This window comes from Semicossyphus pulcher, unplaced genomic scaffold, assembly GCF_022749685.1.
Source record: "Semicossyphus pulcher isolate SPU_LCO1_2020_fin unplaced genomic scaffold, fSemPul1.0.p SCAF_13, whole genome shotgun sequence".
NCBI classification, from domain to species: domain Eukaryota; kingdom Metazoa; phylum Chordata; class Actinopteri; order Labriformes; family Labridae; genus Semicossyphus; species Semicossyphus pulcher.
In genome coordinates, this window is record NW_027211637.1 from 25996840 (window position 1) to 26016867 (window position 20028).

The 20028-nt window shown below is 41.0% G+C and overlaps 2 protein-coding genes across 2 annotated transcripts; both read left to right on the top strand.

The window, feature by feature from the left end:
• Positions 1-270: 270 nt before the first annotated feature.
• ocstamp (osteoclast stimulatory transmembrane protein) lies at positions 271-2879 on the top strand. The gene is given in 4 exon segments (XM_069661054.1): positions 271-336; positions 339-409; positions 1425-2439; positions 2526-2879. Coding segments are annotated over 4 exon segments (1506 nt in total).
• Positions 2880-8164: 5285 nt separating this feature from the next.
• LOC138590013 (thyrotropin-releasing hormone receptor-like) lies at positions 8165-10446 on the top strand. Its single transcript, XM_069660533.1, has 2 exons — positions 8165-8941; positions 10048-10446. Exons 1-2 carry the CDS (start codon positions 8165-8167, stop codon positions 10444-10446), a joined length of 1176 nt encoding a protein of 391 aa, XP_069516634.1.
• Positions 10447-20028: the final 9582 nt, after the last annotated feature.

Sequence of the window (20028 nt, forward strand, 5' to 3'; positions counted from 1 at the left end):
CATTTTTGTGATAAGCTGGAGGAAGCTGTGGACAACAAATAACAGGAAACAGTAATGAGCCTAATGTCACCATGATAAAAATTACTTATTACATTTAATCATGACTCTGAAACTGATCTCGTATGACCAGTGTCACATTGTGTGTGCGTGTGTGTAATTACGTCATGCCTCTTCATATGATTTTGTGTCATGTAGCCTTTGGTTAGCAAGGAGAAGAGCTGTCTTTTCTATTCCCTCGAGGGAACATGTAGGCGACCCACAAATATCAACATGACCGTGACTGTTCAGAGAAGTTCCCCTTTTTTACCCTCACAGTCCTCCAACACTTCCCAGTCCTGTTTTTACCTTGAGCTCATCATTTCATAGAGAGAATGAAGTTCATCACAGAGAATATTATGCGGCCTGTCAGGTAAAACCTGTTATTGATTTGTTTTTATTTTAACTTGAGCCTCAGTGGTAGAATGGTTTCGAGGAGGATCTCACAATTTAAATCCATCTATGTAAATTACTTAATAATTAACAGTATCATTATCATTGTGGCATGTTATTCATTTTTTCATGGGAAATTGAGCCTCTGAAATCAATTCAGATTTTAGGAATTTGTGATTAAAAAGTGGTTTAACAGTAATGAGACTGTAAAGTGTTGAGGAGACAAATAAACTGAAATAGTTTAATGTTATATATATTAAACTAACAATGTGTTATTTAGTGATGACTACAAGATGTTGCTAAGTTTATTTTCAAACTTTGGAGAGAGTCAGGTTAGCTGTTTCCCCTTGATTCCAGCCCTTCTGCTAAGCTAGGCTAACGAGCCTCCTTGCTATTTAAGCAGCTTTAAGGTAACAGTGTGATGCTTTGGGGGCAAATACTTTTGCTCATTTGCTTTCTTGCCAAGAGCTGGATGAGATGATCCATGGCGCTCTTCTGTCTGTTTTTGCCATGTGAAGCAGATCCCGCAGCTGGTTAGCTTAGCTTAGCATACAGGCTGAAAACAGGAGATAGAAGTAGCCTGGCTTCGTTGTAAGATAGGAAGTATATCCACTTACCAGCATCTGTTAAAGTCTTTAATTAATGTAATATCTAGAAAGAATTGTGAAACATTAAGTAATCTTATTGTGAAGGACTATTTTTTGGTAGGGTTGTGATGACTTCCTGGACTTCCTGTGATTGTGGAGTTGCCAGAAAAACGCTAGAGGTGCTGATTAAGGATTTTCTAATTTCTTACTTTTAGGCAGAGCTAGGCTAACTGTTCCCCCTGTTTACAGTCTTCATGCTAAGCTCAACGAACAGTCTACTAGCTTGTAAGGCTTCATCTTTAATGGACAGTTTTTAATTTTGTTATCCAACTCTCGGCAAGTAAAGCAAATAAGCATATTTCCAAAAAGCTATTCAAGGAAGATTCTAATGTTATTTTCTCGCCTCAGGAACAGAACAGGATCCTGCAGACAGGCTCTAAAATCTGTCTTGCTGTATCTCTGGGATGCTTTCTCAGTACCGTCACCTGCTGGCAGAGACATCATCACTCTACTGTGTCTCTGTTTCACGCTCGCCGTAATCACAGGCGGTCTGCTTTACAACTGGCTGTCAAAGACTCTGAAATACAACCATGAAACGTGCGTTCAGACCGCCTGCATCTACAGCGTGGCCATGTTTCTGGTCTCGTTCCTGTGTCACCCTCTGCGCTGTGTGCTGACTATGACTCTGCCCACTGTCTGCACCAAAGAGGGACGCAAACTCCTCATCTCAGCCTCCGTCCTGATTTTAGTTTTGAACGTCGTCCCAAATATTACAGTAAACGTAGGAGCGGTTGCACGCATCCTGAAGTGTACCGCTGAGGGTTTTACAAGGACTTTACTAAACTCATCTGAACCTTTGAACAGAGCAAAGCAGGACCTTGTTGAGGAAACCATCAAAATGAGAAGGGATGACTTGAGCATTGTCACCAACTTGAGGAAGTTAGATCACTTCACACATGTTGATGTGTCAGAAGTTAAAAGCAGGTTTACGAAGCTGATCGGGCAGATAGAGGTCAACTTCTCACACGCAAGGAACCTGCTCAAAGAATGCAAGCTGCTGTCGAACAGGATCCTCGCTGCCATCTTTGTTGCCTTGCTAATCTTCGAATCTGCACGCTATTTGAAGTCTTACCTGACATCAGTTCAGTTTGATAATTTGTACATCTCCAAAGAGCTCCGGCACAAGGCGACTCATGCTGGTGACAAAAGATCAGCTAAAAATAAAGTATGTCCCACGAGCTGCAAAATCACAAGTCAGGAATGCACCTCCTGTTTCTTAACACTGGTTGTCGTAACGTTATACTTCATTGCAATAACTTTAATAGTAGTTTTGGATCATGTTGTGTTTCATATAGTTCAGTTCATTATGCCGTGGTTGCTGGATTTTCCTCCGACATCTGCCATCATCAGTGTGGATTATAAGGTAAGACCGCTCTACTTCCTGTTATGTCACCTGTAGTATTTCTCACTTTTTCATGCATTTTCTCTTTTTGTTTAATCTCCTGTTAGGTTCAAGGGTTCCTCCCTGCTTCGTGTATCATCCCAGGTAGCTGCGTAACACAGGAGTTCACCCACTTCCACAGGGATTACAAGTGGACCTTCAACCCCGAGCCGTCGCTCTGTGACGTGACGACCTCAGCGCCGAGCCTGGGAGTCACGCTCCTGCTCGGATGTCTCTGGCTGATGAGCTACGCTCTGGTGTTCATCGAGGTTTACGCCAGACGTCTGCGCAGGAAAATCTCTGCATCCTTTTTCAGAGAGCAGGAGGAGAGGAGGGAGGCTTACTTGATGAAGAAAATACAAGAGAAGTTGAATAAAAAAGAGCAGAATGAGGTTATTTCTGTTGAGGTCACCCGTGGGTGAAGTTTCACTGAACAATTTGATGCTTTAATTTTTCTGGTTATCTTTTTAGCGATGCTAGCTGTGTGGGGCTGCGTGAGGCTACGGAATGCAATGTCAGCTGTCAGTCCACCACTTGTTTCCACGTGTTTAAATTTCATCAGACATTCGTGGTCTTCAGAGGATGAGTCCTACTGACTCTCTGAAATTATCTGACTATCCCTCTAGTGCCAAAATGATGTTCACATTTAGGTGTGTTTGGTGACACGTCTCCACTACTGTTGGATGAGATTTGCGTCAGACACTGAAGGTGCCCAGATCATGAATCATCCTGACTTTCTTGATACTGTGGGAAAAGTTTGTACTCGTCCAGTTTCGTCTCAACATTTATGTGAATGTTAGCACAAAGATATCATACTGTTTTTTCACATTTAGTTCAAAGTACATGTTAATTTGTTTTTTTCAGTTCTTTGTGTGAGAGGTTGTTTTCCCTTTATTGTATAGGTGTGTTATTTCTTCTACCCCTCAGCCCCACTAGATGCCACTATGGTGCTTTAGACAGATGTGGAAAGAGCATAAGACACCTCTTTGTGTTATGAAATGAACAGCAACGATTGGATTTAACTCATTTTTATACATGTTTTATTGGCCTATAATATTATTAAATCTGTTGCATGCACAAATCCAATAATTCTCCAGCCTATTTTAATCAATGTTCCCTTAAAAAAAAGTCACTTCCGCTCTCCTTCACATCAGTTTGTTTCTGCTTGAAAACTCCCATGAGGCTTTGGAAGTGTATTTTAAGACATGATCCCAGAATAATAATAGAATACCTCCGTATCATCTATTTTTACTCCTGACTTTCTGTCCACTTCATTATCGTCTCCAGACTCGGCAGCCTGTGTAAAGACGATACACTGTTGTTGGTCCAGAAATGATAAATTATTCATGTGTTTTCTGTTGCTATAAATTCTCACATCAGTGTGTTGCTTACTGTATGTGTGCGACAGCGCAGGGCTTGAAATGCAGTGAAGCGAAAAATTGATTATTGTTAGAATGAAAATAAAAATGTACCTCTTCACATCCCATTTTCTTTTCTTTTTTTTTTAAAGTCGCTTCAGGGTTAGAAAGCAAAACTTATTTTACACGAACAAGCTGAAACAGAATATTTGCAGTATGATAATGGAGGCTACAGGTCTGTTATGGTCATAGAGGTTCATGGAAGATATACACCCATCAGCCATAACATTATGACCACCTGCCTAGTATTGTGTAGGACCCCCGTCGAGGCATGGACTCCACTAGACCTATGAAGGTGTGATGAGGTATTTGGCACCAAGACGTTAGCAGCAGATCCTTTAAGTCCTGTAAGTTGCGAGGTGGGGCCTCCATGGATCAGACTTCTTTGTGCAGCACATCCCACAGATGCTCGACTGGATGGAGATCTGGGGAATTTGGAGGCCAAGTCAACACCATGAACTCGTTGTCGTGTTCCTCAAACCATTCCTGAACCATGTTTGCAGTGTGGCAGGGCGCATTATCCTGCTGAGAGAGGCTACTGCCATTAGAGAAAACTGTTTCCATAAAGGGGCGTACTTGGTCTGCAATATTGTTTAGGTAGGTGGTTCATATCAAAGTGGGCAGGACCCAAGGTTTTCCAGCAGAACATCACTTTAAAAGCCCCCAGTGTTTAACCTCGTAAACATCTCCATGTGGTGTTCTTCATGTGCTTCAAGACATATCAGGGACAACATCAGCAGTCATCTCCATGGCTGGGCCTGTCTGCTTTTAAACTGCAGTGTACCAAGGACAGGCTGAACAACACGTTTTCAGATTGGCAGGTTTGAGACGTCACAAACCTAAGGAGCCAATCCCGTTAATGGACGGGGAGATGCTATGCATATCATTATGTGTAACCTATGGCAACCACTTCGGCGATGCGCGACCAGCTGTAACCTTCATCATAATTTTTGCAAACTCACTACTGACTACTAACGTTAACGTTACTACTACTAATTACTACATTTCAAGCTCGCTAAGTTTCAACAAGTTGCCACTAAACGATGGCAGAGACGTGTTTTGTTTTATCGATGGAGGGGAGCACTTTTGGTAGGTACTGACCACCACAGTGGAAACACCCCACAAGATCTGCAGTTTTGGAAGTGCACTGACCCGGTCGTCGAGCCATCACAATTTCGCCTTTGTCAAAGTCGCTCACATCCTTACGCTTGCCCATTATTCGACACATCAACTTTGAGGACAAAATATTGACTTGTTGCCTAACATATCCCACCCACCGCCAGATGCCATTATAACAAGATAATCAATGTTATTCACCACACCTGATCAGTGTGTTTGCAACACGGGAAATATAACATGACTAGGTCAAAACCTGGTATGTGGCTGACTATCAGGTCAATGTGCGCCTTTGTGGGCAATGTGTTACAAGGACTGTCCTCATGAGGCCGATGACAACGTGTTTGAAAGCAAGTGCGCTCTGCAGATGTAGGTGAGGACAGCAGACGAGCAGCGGAGGAGCAGCCCCGCCTACTCCCCGAACAAAGTATCCAGAGCCGTATAGACAGAGAGTCGAGTCAGTGGTGGTCCAATATGCTCCATGATCCGCCATTGTGATGTATCTATCTCTCTCTACGGCTGTGAAAGAACCCTCACTCAGTCAGTCACATACAGACCCGTGTGTGACCCCGGTGGTCAGCCAAAAAGTTAAACTATTCTTATATCTTTCCTTTATCTTCACTTTAAATTAGAATGACTGTCTCACGGTTTAAACTAATTTTTGATGCACAGCATGAGTTTTTAACCCGAGCAGCAGACAGGAAGTGTGTTCACACTAATGTAGCGTTTCTTCAAACACTATCTGATGGACGTCTCAGCATGCAGCAGTTCAATCAGTCAGTTAAATGGCCCTGCCGGATTTTCTCTACCTTTATGAAGCTGTTATCTTTTCATTAGAGGAAGCCTGGCGGACTGAACGCTCTGCCACTGAAAACTACTCTTTCATGAAAGCATGCAAAGATCCGTCGTGCATTAGCATTCATACAGACAGAGCTCAAAAAGCTCTTAAACCTCTACCTATGGAAAGCACTAAGTGGTTTGTGTGAGTTTGTACAGCTTTGAGAAACAGATTTTAATGTCATATTTCTTGCGAGCAGGTTTTAGCAGTATCAGCATTTACTGCGCTATCACTGCGCCGGGAGCGATGAAAGCTTTTCCAATTGTGCCTCACAGGAATAGAAAGCTTAATCTTGTGATGCATGTTCCTGTTTCTCCCTCAAGAGACAAGATATGTTTAAAGTCTACACTCCTAAATTTATGCAAAACCAGAGAGATGTTAATTTCCCCTTTTAAACAAGGCGACATGTGCTCTATATTATGTCAGCAAACGGCTAAAAAAAGGCCGCCTTCATAATTAGTGCCATTTCAGTTGAATGGCCGTTCACTGCAATGGGTGATGTGTTGAATTGCAGGCTACCATCTCTGTTCTCTTGGTAATTACAGGGTTTATGGTCACAGTCTTGGCCGCAGTGGTCTGACATGACACTCTCAGCTTGGATGGGGAGGTGGAATTGATTTTTAAGTTGGTGGCTGTACAAATCAGTGCGTCGCAGTGTGGATATAATGGTGTGTGATGCGAAAGAGAGGGAGGGGTGCACTGGGAAAAGAGGGAGAGGGAGAGAAAGAGAGAGAGACAGATGTGATGGCTGGAGCGGCTCTGGAGAAGGACTGAACAGTCATCTGTGTTTCTCGGTTGATTGCACCTGATTGTGCCACAATGCCAGAGTGAGCGCTGCCGTTTGGAAACGATGGTAAGATTTCCATTTTCTTCTCTTAGGGACACTTTTTTCTGTTTTTATCTACTGTTGCATACTTTTATATTCTGGACATAAATCAACTTTAAATGTTCGAGCATTTTTTTTGCTGCGTTGTTTCTTTGGCTGCACGGCTGATTTCAGGTTGAGGTTATACAAAGGGAGAGGATTATATATGTTTTTCTTTTTGCTGTAGGAAGAATAACCGACGAGGAGGGTCTTTTTATTTTAGTCAACACATATTTATATTTCAACCTTCGACTGAGTCTAATTTTAAAAACCAAAAAGGATAAAATATCCACAAAGGACACTTTAAGTCAGCCTGCTACCTCATACTGCACACAGCACTTTATATTAATTTCAATATCCATCATTAAGAACCCAGGGCCTCCTTTAATGTGTTTTATTATGTATATATTGTCCTCGTACAAATGTGTTACCCTTTGTTTTACGTGCACACAAAAGTCAAAGGCGAATTTCTGTCTTTTGCATGCAAAAAGCAGACAATAAAGAATTTTCTGTTTCTAAATAATGGCTCAGGTGTGCGCAGTGGTTCATTAAAATGTACTTTATCACATTTTTTCACTGCTTTAGGTCTTAATTTGCCTTTTATAGTCAACTATCTAATAAGATCACACAGGATCAAACAGCTCTTTAAAGGTTACCTCAACCAGCAGAATAGTTTTAATGTGTAAGATAGAAGTTTAATCTTTTATCTATTGTCTTTATATCGGCGAATGGCTGGAAGTAGGAGATTGATTTAAAACATTATACGATTTAATTATTATAGCGAACCTGCAATAACAGATTTTTGCCACTTTGGGGGAAGCAGGATCAAGTTGTGAACAACATCCACATTCATAACCTTCTAAATTCATATGTTAGGCTTTTTACACATCCAGCAGTTACTGAGCAACATTATTATTCATTTGGAGTCATGTTTCTGTCATCTGGTCAGTCCGCTTGTTGAAGGTACAGTAAGTCCAATATTCAGTGTCCTTTAACACAGTTTTTCCTGAGGAAAACATCTGGCTCTTAGCCTTTGAGGGCTCTGCTGAGCTAATTGCGTCCGTCTGATTGAGTAGTTAGTGTACATTGGGATTTAAGAGCTTTTGAGTTCTCAGTCAAAACCATGATATATGTGAGCCCAGAGTGTGAAGCAAAACAGCGCTACGGTTCATCAATACCAACGTCACATTTTCATTTTTCACATAGTTTCTGTAAAAATACTGATTATAGCCTCTTTCATTTTTGTACCAGATTGGAGTGGTGGGTTTTAAATGTTCCAAAAAAAAGTCAAAGGAAGAGTCAGCAAAAATGTTAATGACACCAGGGACCCTTATAGAACTTTAAACCCCTTCAACATCCCAATATTCTTTATACAGTTCCCGACTCTGATGTGTCTCTGTTTGTGTCTTTAGGATTCTTGTTTTGTGCCGCTGAAGATCAACTGAATTGTGGCAACCAGACTCAAACACAATGGAGAACAACACAACCATCTTCCAGGATGGCGCCCGGATTGTAAATCTGACAGAAATGCCTCTGAACCCTCTTGAAGAGCAGGTCATAACAATATTTTTGACACTGCTCATCTGTGTTGTTGGGATTGCTGGGAACATCATGGTGGTGCTGGTTGTGCTGCGCACTAAACACATGGTGACCCCCACTAACTGTTACCTCGTCAGCCTGGCTGTCGCAGACCTCATCGTGCTCCTGGCTGCAGGGCTTCCAAACATCTCGGATGTTGTCGCCTTCTGGATATACGGCTACACAGGATGCTTGTGTATAACTTACCTTCAGTACCTCGGGATCAACGTGTCGTCCTGCTCCATCACGGCTTTCACCATCGAACGATACATTGCCATTTGTCACTCCATAAAGGCACAGTTCATATGCACCGTTTCCCGGGCCAAGAAGATCATAGCCGGAGTCTGGATCTTCACCTCTCTCTACTGCATCATGTGGTTCTTCTTAGTGGACACAGATGAAACCGTCTATAACAACGGGGTGGTGGTGACGTGTGGCTACCGTGTGTCCAGGAGCTTCTACATGCCGATCTATTTTCTGGACTTCACTTTGTTCTATGTGATCCCCCTCACCGTGGCCACCGTGCTGTACGGGCTCATCGCAAGGATTTTGTTCATGAGCCCTCTGCCGTCACATCTGAACGACAGGGCCGGAGGCGGGTCGGTTCACCAGGGTCACTCCAACAGCACCAACAAGGCCAACAAGGGGGCGGTCTCTGCAAGGAAACAGGTACTGGGAAGTGTAGACGGACACACGGTGTAGAGTAAAAAGAAGATGAATACCTTTTTATGAGAAAGTATTGAAATGTGTTGACCTTTAAAAGAAGTAAAAGTAATGGTTTATCACACTAGCTGCATCGTATTTTGGTCGATCAATCCATCGCTTTGGTAGAGATCCAGATCAATCAACAGCTATTGGCAGGTTTTGAATGGTTCTGAATTTTGTACAGATGCTTATGGTTCCCAGAGGACCAATCCTCCTGTCTTTGGGGACCAGAAACCTTCCTTTATCAGTACAAGTACTTTGGCTAATGACCATAGCAATGAAAAAGTTATAACATTTTCATCAGCGCCGTGTTCATCGTGTCGTGCTAATTAGCAAACTAACACCCACGTCATGCCAGGACTGTCCAGCTGTAAAGAAGTGAGAAAGAAGTCCAGTCCATGTGGAGCTCTTTTTGTGCGACACAGCGACTGCCTTCCAGAGGAAACTGACAGACATGGTTTTCTGTTATACACATATTTGATTGATTATTGCATAACTCAGACATCCGGAGGGAGCTCAGAGTTGAGTCGCTGCTCCTTTGCATTTAAAGGAGCCAGCTTAGGTGGTTAGGGGATCTGATATGAATGCCTCCTGAGAGCCTCTCTTTGGAGGTCTTCTGGCCACGTCCAACTGGTATAAGACCCGGGGTAGATTTCCTGGAGAGAATACATATCACATTTGACCTATGAACCTTTGGAACCTCCCCCATAAAGAGCTGGAAGATGTTCCTGGTGAGAAGGATGTCCGGACTAACTTGTTTAGCCTGTTGCCATGGTGACCTAGCCTCAGACAAGCAGATTAAAATTGATAAATGGATCTCAACCTTTTTATGAAGGCAGCCATTTCACCCAACTCACAAGTGTGGTCAATCAGAACAGCAATAAACATGTTAGCATTCTGAAGTTAGCATTTAGCACAGATGACCCTTTGTGCAGCCTCACAGAACCACTAGCTAGCTGTAGATATCAGGAGTAGTTATCAGACATCTTCTGGCATGTTGACATGAGTCGTGTCATCAGCATATCTGTTAATATAATTGTTTCTCCGTTCTCCCTCGTCTTTTAAAACAGATAACAAAGATGCTAGCTGTGGTGGTCATCCTCTTCGCCTTGCTCTGGATGCCTTACCGAACACTGGTGGTGGTCAACTCCTTCATCGACCCTCCTTACCACAACACCTGGTTCCTGCTCTTCTGTCGGATGTGCATCTACACCAACAGCGCCATCAACCCCATCATTTACAACCTCATGTCTCAGAAGTTTCGCGTCGCGTTCAAGAAGCTCTGCAAGTGCAACAGGCGACGAAAGGAGAAGGCTGCCGAGTACAACGTGCCGATTTATTACAGCGTGATGAAGGATTCGTCCCACGAGAGCAACGAGCAGGTCACAGAGCAGGAGGAAATAAGCGGTCAGACAAGCAAGAGATTCAATGAAACCGATGATGACGCGAGCACTTTTAGCATCTCTTAATAAAGGCTTATTACAAGCTGCGAGTGATATTAATGTTAAAGATTAGAAGCCACTTGTTTTACTAATTACATTCTGACGCTGAGCTCTGTAGATGTTCATCTTGTTTGCTGTGACACTGGTTGGATTTGTAGCGTAGAAGTTGTGGTGCTTTTGCATCAGTATTGTAACTGTGATGTAAATAGAACAAGACCTGTACGGTGGCCCTGAGAGCTCAATGCACTGCAACCTAAGAAAAGGCATTCAAATAGAGAAATCACGAGTAATTTAGTGATTTCTGCTGTAGTCTGTGCTTTGTGTATCAAATATTTGTGTTTGCTTTTGTTTTCTCACTTTGCAACTGTTTTGTTGAGAGCTGTTACTGGGTTAAAATAATGACCTACTCAAATTATCAGCATAATGTGTCTCTTTATAACAAGTGCACTTGTGCTTTTCATGTGCTCAGGCTGTGCTGCACCCTCGGATGTACCCAACTCTTCAACTGCACTGATTTTTTCCCTTTAAAAATACTTATTTATATCTTTTTCCAATTTTAGCAAGACATTATTAACAGTACAGAATTACAGTTACAACTATAGAGAACTTAACCTTTGCTAGTATATGTTTCTAATCAGTGCATCGGATCACCGACTTACATCAGCTCAACTTTTATCATATTAATTCAAAAAGTCACTTTGCTGAACCTCATCTAGGTGAAGTCAAATAATCATAGATATTTGGAGGACAGATTCTAGTTATAATAACAAAAAGGAAAATCTGGAAACAGCATATTGATAGTAAGGAGCTTTTTAGCCGCCCTAGTGGCATGGCACCAGACATGGCTATGACCACCTGCCAGGTGGTTGGTCTACTTCTTTAAAGCTCCTGTGAGGAACTTTCGGTTTGTGTTGATTTTGGCGCCCCCTGTGGACAAAGCCGCACCTCTTATCTCTTTTCTAAGACTATTTTTTTGGCCTTTGGCTTTATTTATAGGACAGCTGAAGAGAGACAGGAAATGTTGGGAGTAGAGAGTGGGGGATGACATGCACCAAATGATCGGCAGACCGGGAGTCGAACCTGGGATCAGCGCAACGAGGACTGTAGCCTCTGTACATGGGGCGCCTACTCTACCTTTTAACATTTCTTTCTTTAACAGTCATATGTATCACTCATTTTAAATATATGCCCTGGAAAATGTAAACAAATCACTTCGTCTGACACCTACCGCCCGCCAGCAGTTCCAGGCATCAAAAATAACTATATAGAAATAATCAATCTTGTCACTGATGGTCTGGTTTGCTTTTGTAGATCATATAGAATAGTCAGAATTAATTTCAGTCTGTTTTAGAACCAGATAAAATCTCCTCACTGGAGCTTTCAGGAAATACTTTTTAAATTTTGGACTGACATTCAAAGCTCCAAGATGATTAATCCTACAGACGTCCTGCTGATCACCTCCCCAACACCACAAGGTTGTCTTCTGTGGTTTTGATTAAAAAATCTTTGGAATGATTTTGAATTTTGTCATAACATTGTTAATGTTTTCATCAGGATGAATTGTCGCAGAACAATACCTGATGACATTCCCATCAACCTTGGTTGGACTTTGTGTTTTTAATTTGCAAATGTTGCAGGCTAACAAACTAAACTAAGATGGCATTGGCAAACGGGACACCTGTTAAGCATCCATATGCTGGCATTGTCATTGTGAGCATTTTATCACGCCTAAGGAACAACGGAACAAAAAAATCCTTATCCTGATGAGCTTATTTCTGTCTTCAGATGAACTCTGCATGTGTGAAAGGTTTGTATCATTTGACGTCCAGTCTGTCAAACTGTGAAGACAGAGGGAATAATTGTGATAGGGAACAATTCAGCTCCCATTTAAAACACTGGCCCCTTCACAGAATGAGAATGAAACTGTCTTTTCCAGCTATTAGAGAGACATACAACAAGTCTGCCAGCAAGTGCATTATGGGAAAAAGATTGTGATGTTAATTGTTGCCAACAAGTTTGCCTTCTCACTCGTCTTATTGCCGGCGTCTTGTGCTGTCGGTCACCTTGCTGCATGTGTCATATCCTTATCTCCAGACTCATGTATAAATCCCTTTCTCAATCTGCTTAATATATATATCTATTCTGTATGCTTTACATGTTTGTGCCAGATGTATCTTGTGCTTTTGACATATTTTGTAAAGAGGCTTTGTCGTTTCCTGTGTACTGTTTGATAAGCTTTTATAACCCTAAAAAAATGTATGCTTTCTATGTATTTATGAGGGTTTTGTGTGTTGAATTAAAATACATCTTGACAGTATTCATCCAGTGTTTCCTTTAGAAAATGGGGCTTTCACATAGATTAACATCAAATTATTTGAAAGTGTAGCTTTAACACTTGTTTGCACACAGCGTCATTACAGGCCTTGAAAAGAAAATAACAGATGGGGTAATTCAAGGACACACTTATAATTCTCTTTTGTTTTGTTTTGCATTAATTAGCCTTTAACTTACCATATACCGTGGTTGGTCTGTTTTTCCAGTTTCCTGTTGCAGCTCTACACTAAAATAATTCAAAACTAAACCTTAGCATGTTAATGAATGTGGGAGAAATATTCTCCATCGCACTGAGAGTGGATGAAGCAATTAAGTCCCTCTGGACACTGCAGGCTGGTTATAGTGCTGATAAATTACACATAAGGAGTTTTTATGATGAAAGAGATGTCATGAGAATCAATGAAGGTTTCACTCACAGAGACCTGCAGCAAAAAGCTGCCAGTGGCTCGTTTGCAACCACAGCGGCCATTTATATTTCTCTTTTCAGCTTTTAGATGTGACAACGTGGATCAATAATATATTGTTTTTAAGGGTGGGATAGTTTTATTTTCTTGTATGTCAAGTTAAGAACACCTTTTGCTGTATATGAAGTACTTACATTGGGGTGATGACTATTGTTCTTTCAATTTCTGTGAAGGTTACTGAGTGAAGCAGTTGACGTATTGATTGCTTTGGATGTTAGGCAACTTAAAAAATAAGTCCCTCTCGTCTTTCTTGGTTGGATTGATTTCTTTTAGCCATAAAAATCTAAAATGGATGTGATTTTTCTTTGTTGAGTCTTTTGCTTCTCTTCAGCTCCACTACAGCACCAGTTAGCAGCACTAGCTAACGTCCATTAGCGACCCGCACCCACACAAACAATGGAGTCCAACACCAAGCACAACAACTTTTATGTTGTAAAGCTGATCTGGCTAAAACGAGATGTGATTAACGTCATGGGAAAAATAGGTTCGACATCAACAAGGTATGTGATACATGGGGGAACTTTATTTGATTCTGTTAGCTACAATCGCTTGCTCGGTAATGCGGATGTATCGCTAGCTTGCTAACGTAGAAAAAGAAAGCCTGAGTGGATTAACTAAGTAAGTAATACAGAGTCCTGGGATTATGGCGGGTACATTGGCTGGTGTAACTAAGTCACAGCTAGGCTAGCCTTTATTGCTTGCCTGTTCACCAACATAATTGCTAGCAAAATACATTTTGGCTAGCTTGACAATTTACTAAACTAGCCAAGCTAACAAATCTTAGAGGGGCCCAAATTGACTAAATATGTTGAGATACGAGATTGGTGGGCTTCAAGTGTGAAATCAGAGTAGGCTTTTATGTGGGTTTAAAGTTTTGCCCACTTGCAACGCTATGCATGGGCAAGACCTGGCCGAAGTTTCTTAACACACTTCCGCCCAGTTAGGACACCTTTGGACCCCAATTTGACGTGTTGTGTTTAACAATGTTGATTTAGACCCCCCAAAAATTAGTTAGGTAGAAGTACAGTGTAGAACAAATGTGATGCTAGATAATCTTAATTTTCTGAAATAACTCTTTAAGGCTTTACTATCACAGATAAAGTCTGCATACCTTCCTCAGCTTGGTGGCGCAGATTTGGTAAACACTCCACTGTCGAGACAGGAATGATTTAAAGGAGTCTGGCCACTTTGTACAGTGATATAACTTCTTAGAAAGCAACAACTTTGACAAATAGTGGCAGGCTGGCCCATAATGCAGTGTTGTTTGACAGCCTGCTCTGCCTGGTAATGGCCTTTTTAAACAGGGACAGATTTATTTAGTTTTCTGAAGCAAATAACCAGCTAGGTGGTGACGTATGATATAACAGTGTTCCCCTTTATATAACAAAGAAAGAATGCAGCGATTTAAAAATATCTTAGAGGATTGTTTATAATAATTTTACTCCGGTTGCGTTTCCCCAAAGAAAAAGAAAGTTTCTCTTTACTTGAGTATAATTTTAGGTCCACTTTCCTTAAGTATTTCCATTTGCTGCAACTTTATGCTTCTTCTCTACAACATTTCAGAGGGAATCATGCTTTTTATTTCAATGTTAAATCTATTCAGCAGGTAAAGACTTCCCTAATTGGATATATAGTAGTAAATGTTGCTCCTACTCAACCAACTTTAACCTTGTAAAATTCTTCTTACACATTAAGGCAGTTTAATAATAGCCCAATAGTATAAAAGCAGCTATACATTTGAATCCCTTTTAAAAGCGGGCAAAAAAAGCGCTGCTTCTCTGTAAAAATGAATAATTTATCAAACACTTCCGTCAAGAGCTCTCGTCTTGTTACTATCAACACAAATAATCAAAGGCCAGCCAGAGCGCTTCACGTTGTTCTTGGAAGCCCATTACGCTGCTTCAACAGACTTTTTATTATCTCTTGCCCATTAATCCTTCCTGTGTTTGAATTAATTTGTCTGTGGTAAAGGCTGCTTCATGGAAACTACTTAATGAAGAGAGCAGACGGAGAGCAGGAGGTGGGCTTCAGCATATCTAACACAGAAGTAGATGTCTCTGTTAAATATAGATTTGTATAATAAAGAGAAATACTTGTTCTTTTTTAATGAAGATTCCTTTTAAAGTGCGAAATGATGATGTAAGGGCCTGTGTCGCTAACTATCAGGACTTTTGATATCAACTTTGTGAACAACAATGGAGGTTTATCTCATGCACCCAGACTCGTTCAGAAAACAGAAAGGATTAGTCTGCCTAGTTGATTTCGGAAGTCCCGGCCCTTCTTGATTTTGATTGGTTGGTGAGGGAGAAGGGACTTTGACGAGTGCGGTCCGAAAGTTTTTTCAACTGAGAGCGCAGCGACAAAAACAGCTGACGTTAAGGGCTTTTTTGCGTGTAGGACACTAAGCGCTGAAAACGCTTAACTGCATTGGTTTTGCAGAGAAAATAGGCCAGCGCAAAAAACACCATTGGTGGACACAGGCCATAACTCTGCCTTCAACAAACCATGATCTTTGAGGTGCATGGAAGATCTACCCAATGGTGTCTGAACTACTGCTCTTGTGTTTCTCATAAAAATACACAGACTGACCTTGACATTGACACCTTGACGATATACATTCACATTCATATGGACTAATGGTGCATTGATATGTCACAAACCTGTGAAGAAAATGTACCTTTAATGTCATCATTTTGAGCAAGTGGACACTATGTAAAAGGCTGGCAGTGCGCTCATCAAGTAGCCAATCAATCACCAAAGAAAGGCCATAGAAATCACTGGCATTGTCACAGACTTTGTCCAAATGAACCTTGTTGTGTGCACTGATCAGTCCCTCCAGATCTCACAGTGTTCTGTGACTGTTGCGGCCTATGATGCCTGATTTCACAGCAGCTTTTTATGCAGTGTTTGAGGCTTTTTTTATATGTAACACAATACATATCCACTGAATGAGCGGGAAAATCGCTCCAAAAGCTATCTATTTGCTGATCGAAATGTTTGTCTCTGACTTAACTTCAGATTAGAAGTGACTCGCATTTGTAACAGAGCCTCTGGTTGGTGGAAAGTAAGTAACACAGTCTATGGTTGGTCAGAAGACTCAACACAAGGAGTCTAGAAGTGGCTGAGTGGACGGCTAACAGTTTTCAGCACAGAAACGTGGATATTTGATCACAAGAAGGCATAAAGTATTAGATTCATTATTTTGGATTTACTGTATAGTGCGGGGGGAACTAGGGTGATGTGTTAAATTTGCAGAAAGGTGGTGATCAGTTGAATTTGAGTGATTCCGCATCTCAACTTCTTGAAGGACCTGATTAATAACAGGGAGTAAGTTTTGACAATTATGAGGTAAAGTTGATTTTAAAGCTCCTGTGAGGAATTTTTATCTGGTTATGAAACAGACTGAAATTAATTCTAATTACTCTCTATGACCTACAAAAACAAACCAGACCATCAGCAACAAGATTGATTTTTTCTATATAGTTATTTTTAATGCCTGAAGCCGCTGGCGGTGGTAGGTGTCAGACAAAGCGATTAACTGCACGCTGCCTTTGTTTACATTTTCCAGGGCAAAATTTTTAAGCAAGTGATACATATGACTGTTAAAGAAAGCAGGATGAGATTTTGTTAAAAACCACCACTTAGGGGCGCTGGTTTAGCTCAGTCGGTAGAGCAGGCGCCCCATATACAGAGGCTACAGTCCTCGTCGCACTGATCGCAGGCTCGACTCCCGGTCTGCCGATCATTTGTGCATGTCAGCCCCCACACTCTACTCCCCACATTTCCTGTCTCTCTTCAGCTTTCCTATCGAATAAAGGCAAAAAGCCAAAAAAATAATCTTTAAAAAAAAAAAAAAAAAACCACCACTTAATCATGTACAGAACAAAATCAGGATCATGAGAGGTACGACTTTGTCCACAGGGGGCGCCAAAATCAACACAAACCAAAAGTTACTCACAGGAGCTTTAAGGTGATCATTTGTGTCAAGTTAGTAGATCAGTTACAATTAGCAGACACAGCAGGACAGAGAGTAGTCCCTCATTATACCAAAGCACACAGAGTAGAGACACATTATGGACACAAATGTATCTCAGAAACATCAACTCTTAATGAATGATCATAATAAAACATCCATCTTATTTAGCTTTATGAGGTTTTAAAGACGTCACAAGTTTGTCATTAATCTATACCTGTGGATGTAGCTGAACCGTTGACCATGATGACGCACACGTTAATGAGTGCTTCAGCAGACGAGCCAAAGCTTTCATCATCGCTCTGTCTGGCTACGGCAAACATTTTGATATTGATCCGTGGTTATCAGTGAACTTTAAACTGTTTGGAGGCCTTAATGCATGTTTGGTTTTCAGTCAATATTATTGTATTCAGGATGTTACATTTACAGCCATTAATAAATAAAGAAAAACGTATAATAAATAAACTTGCATACGCTCTTTGTTGATGTGAATGTGCTGCGATGGTGAGGAAAGTGAGCTGTATGTTCTGCATATGTTTCTACAGTTGCATGTCAATGTATGAGTTTCATGTAATGTGACGCAGAGGAATATGCCAGTGCTCCTCGAAAAATCATTTGCAACGATTATTAATCTTGTAACAGTGTGATCATGCATACTTCCTGTGTTAAATAGACGCCTGACGATCCATATCTCTTACTCATATAGTGTCCTATAGTGTCACCACAGTGAGGAGCCATGTATAAAAATATCTACTTTGTCTATCTGTGTTTAAGTTTAACCGTACATGTCAAATTAATCTGGCAAAGATCATAAATTGAACATCTGTGTGAGCATGAAACAGGTTGATAATACGGGGCTGTGTTTGATTGCAAAAGGGAGTCATATCAGCACAAGACACTTCAGGGACACGTCTACATAATCCAACTTTTTTTATTCTGTCTAACCGGATAAAAATGTGTAAGTATATTCATAGAGTCGATACGACTTCCCTTCAATGGCTCTTTGAGTCATTCAGGTGAAAAACACATCTCATGTTCACAGCTGAGATGGTCAGTCGGGATCAATACTGCAGCTCTGCAATCAAAAACATCATAAAGAATCGCTCACAGAGGTCTCCTCAATCGATTACCTGTATGTTTTCATATTTCAGAGAGCAACGGGGTCATCAATAGTGTGTTGTAAATTCATATTTAATATGTCCGTGGAGGGAAGGATTTTTTTCTACTTTACTCCCAACCTCTACACGTGTATTACTTCTGCTTAATAGAAATGTTGTTAATATACAGAGAAGGAGCCTAAAATTAGGGAAGTGACACATTGCTTCAACAGAGAAACTACAGGACAATAAGACTCAAATGAATATCTCAGCTTGTGATGCAAACAGAATCTACAGCCATGCTAGCCGCTCGGTGAGGCTGTGAGCACATTTGCTTTGAGCTAATCTCTTTGAATTGCAGGGGCATGGATTTTTAATACGGGAAGAGTTCTGGTTTCCGTTTGTCGTACACTTGTAGTCAGAGAAATATTGACCAATCACGTATCAGCAGGCTACAGCGTATGCAGGAAAAACAGTCTGTGTGGAGAGCAAAAGCAGGAAGAATGTAATCCGCCATAGTGACATCCTGGCTCCCTTCAGCGTCATCTGACTACGATTTAGCTTCTTATTAATCTCTATTATCAGACATCTGCATGCTAACAGCTAGCAATCTGCTCTAGATCTAAACTTCAACTTGAGAGAAATTCGCTGTTTAGCATTTAGATTTCCCGACTTCCTCGAATTCATCAGAAATGTTCGATCCGACAGCCATTCAACAAACGAGCATTTTAAAATTAGTTTTCTTCTCCTCTTGAGGACAGAGCTGACAAAGCTTCATTTTTACTTTTTACAGATCTGCATCATGGTGTTGTTACTTCAGCAAACTTCAGACCCGTTCATTGAAGTAAATCACAAGAAAAGCTGTTTGTTTTTTGGATTCATATCGCTGAAGTAAACCAGAGTGCAGCCTCTGTGTAATTTAGAATTTACAGTGATACTGAGACTCACCACAAACAGATGAACAGGCGCTCCTCCTGGGGGATGTAACTAACCAAGAAATTACAGGGTTTATGTCGTATCTGGAGGGGCAAATTTTGCCCCACAGTCGCACACTGTTGCTTCTTAAGTTTCTAACTGGACTGTAAACAAAGCAGCGCACAGAAAAGGAAGTCGTGGCTGGAAGTCCTTATCTCTTAACACTGGCTAAATAGGAATGCAGACAAAATTCACCATCACTAAATGCCGATATCAGCAAGCTAACATACATTGTAAAAAAAAAACTAAAAAACAAGCACATGTTGAGCAGGTATAGTGTTTACCTTGTTAACCATCTTAGTTTAGCGTGTTAGCATGCCAACATTAACACTAAAAACAAAGTATAGATGAGACCGACAGAAATGTCAGAAGTTTTACCACAGAGGCCGAGAGAAGCAGTTGTTGACGTTATTCTTCTAATGCCTGTATCTGATGCTGAAAATGTCAGCTTAATGAGCATATGTTATTGATCAATTGCTGTTCTTTAATCACGGTTCAGTTTTGAATCCTCCCCGACAGAACAAGTTCTTTTCTTGTGATAAATTCTCCCTAGAAATTTGTTTTCTGTCGTCTAAAGATAACAAAGCTATTTTTGTTGAAGAAACAATTAGCTCAAAATCTTTAGAAAAACCATTCATCATCTGGGGGCTATCAATGTGTATACAAAATTGAATGGTAGTCAATGAAATACTAGTTGAAATATGGACCAAAATAGTGGAGCAACAGACAAACCGACCCACATTTCCATTCCTATTTATGTTAGAAC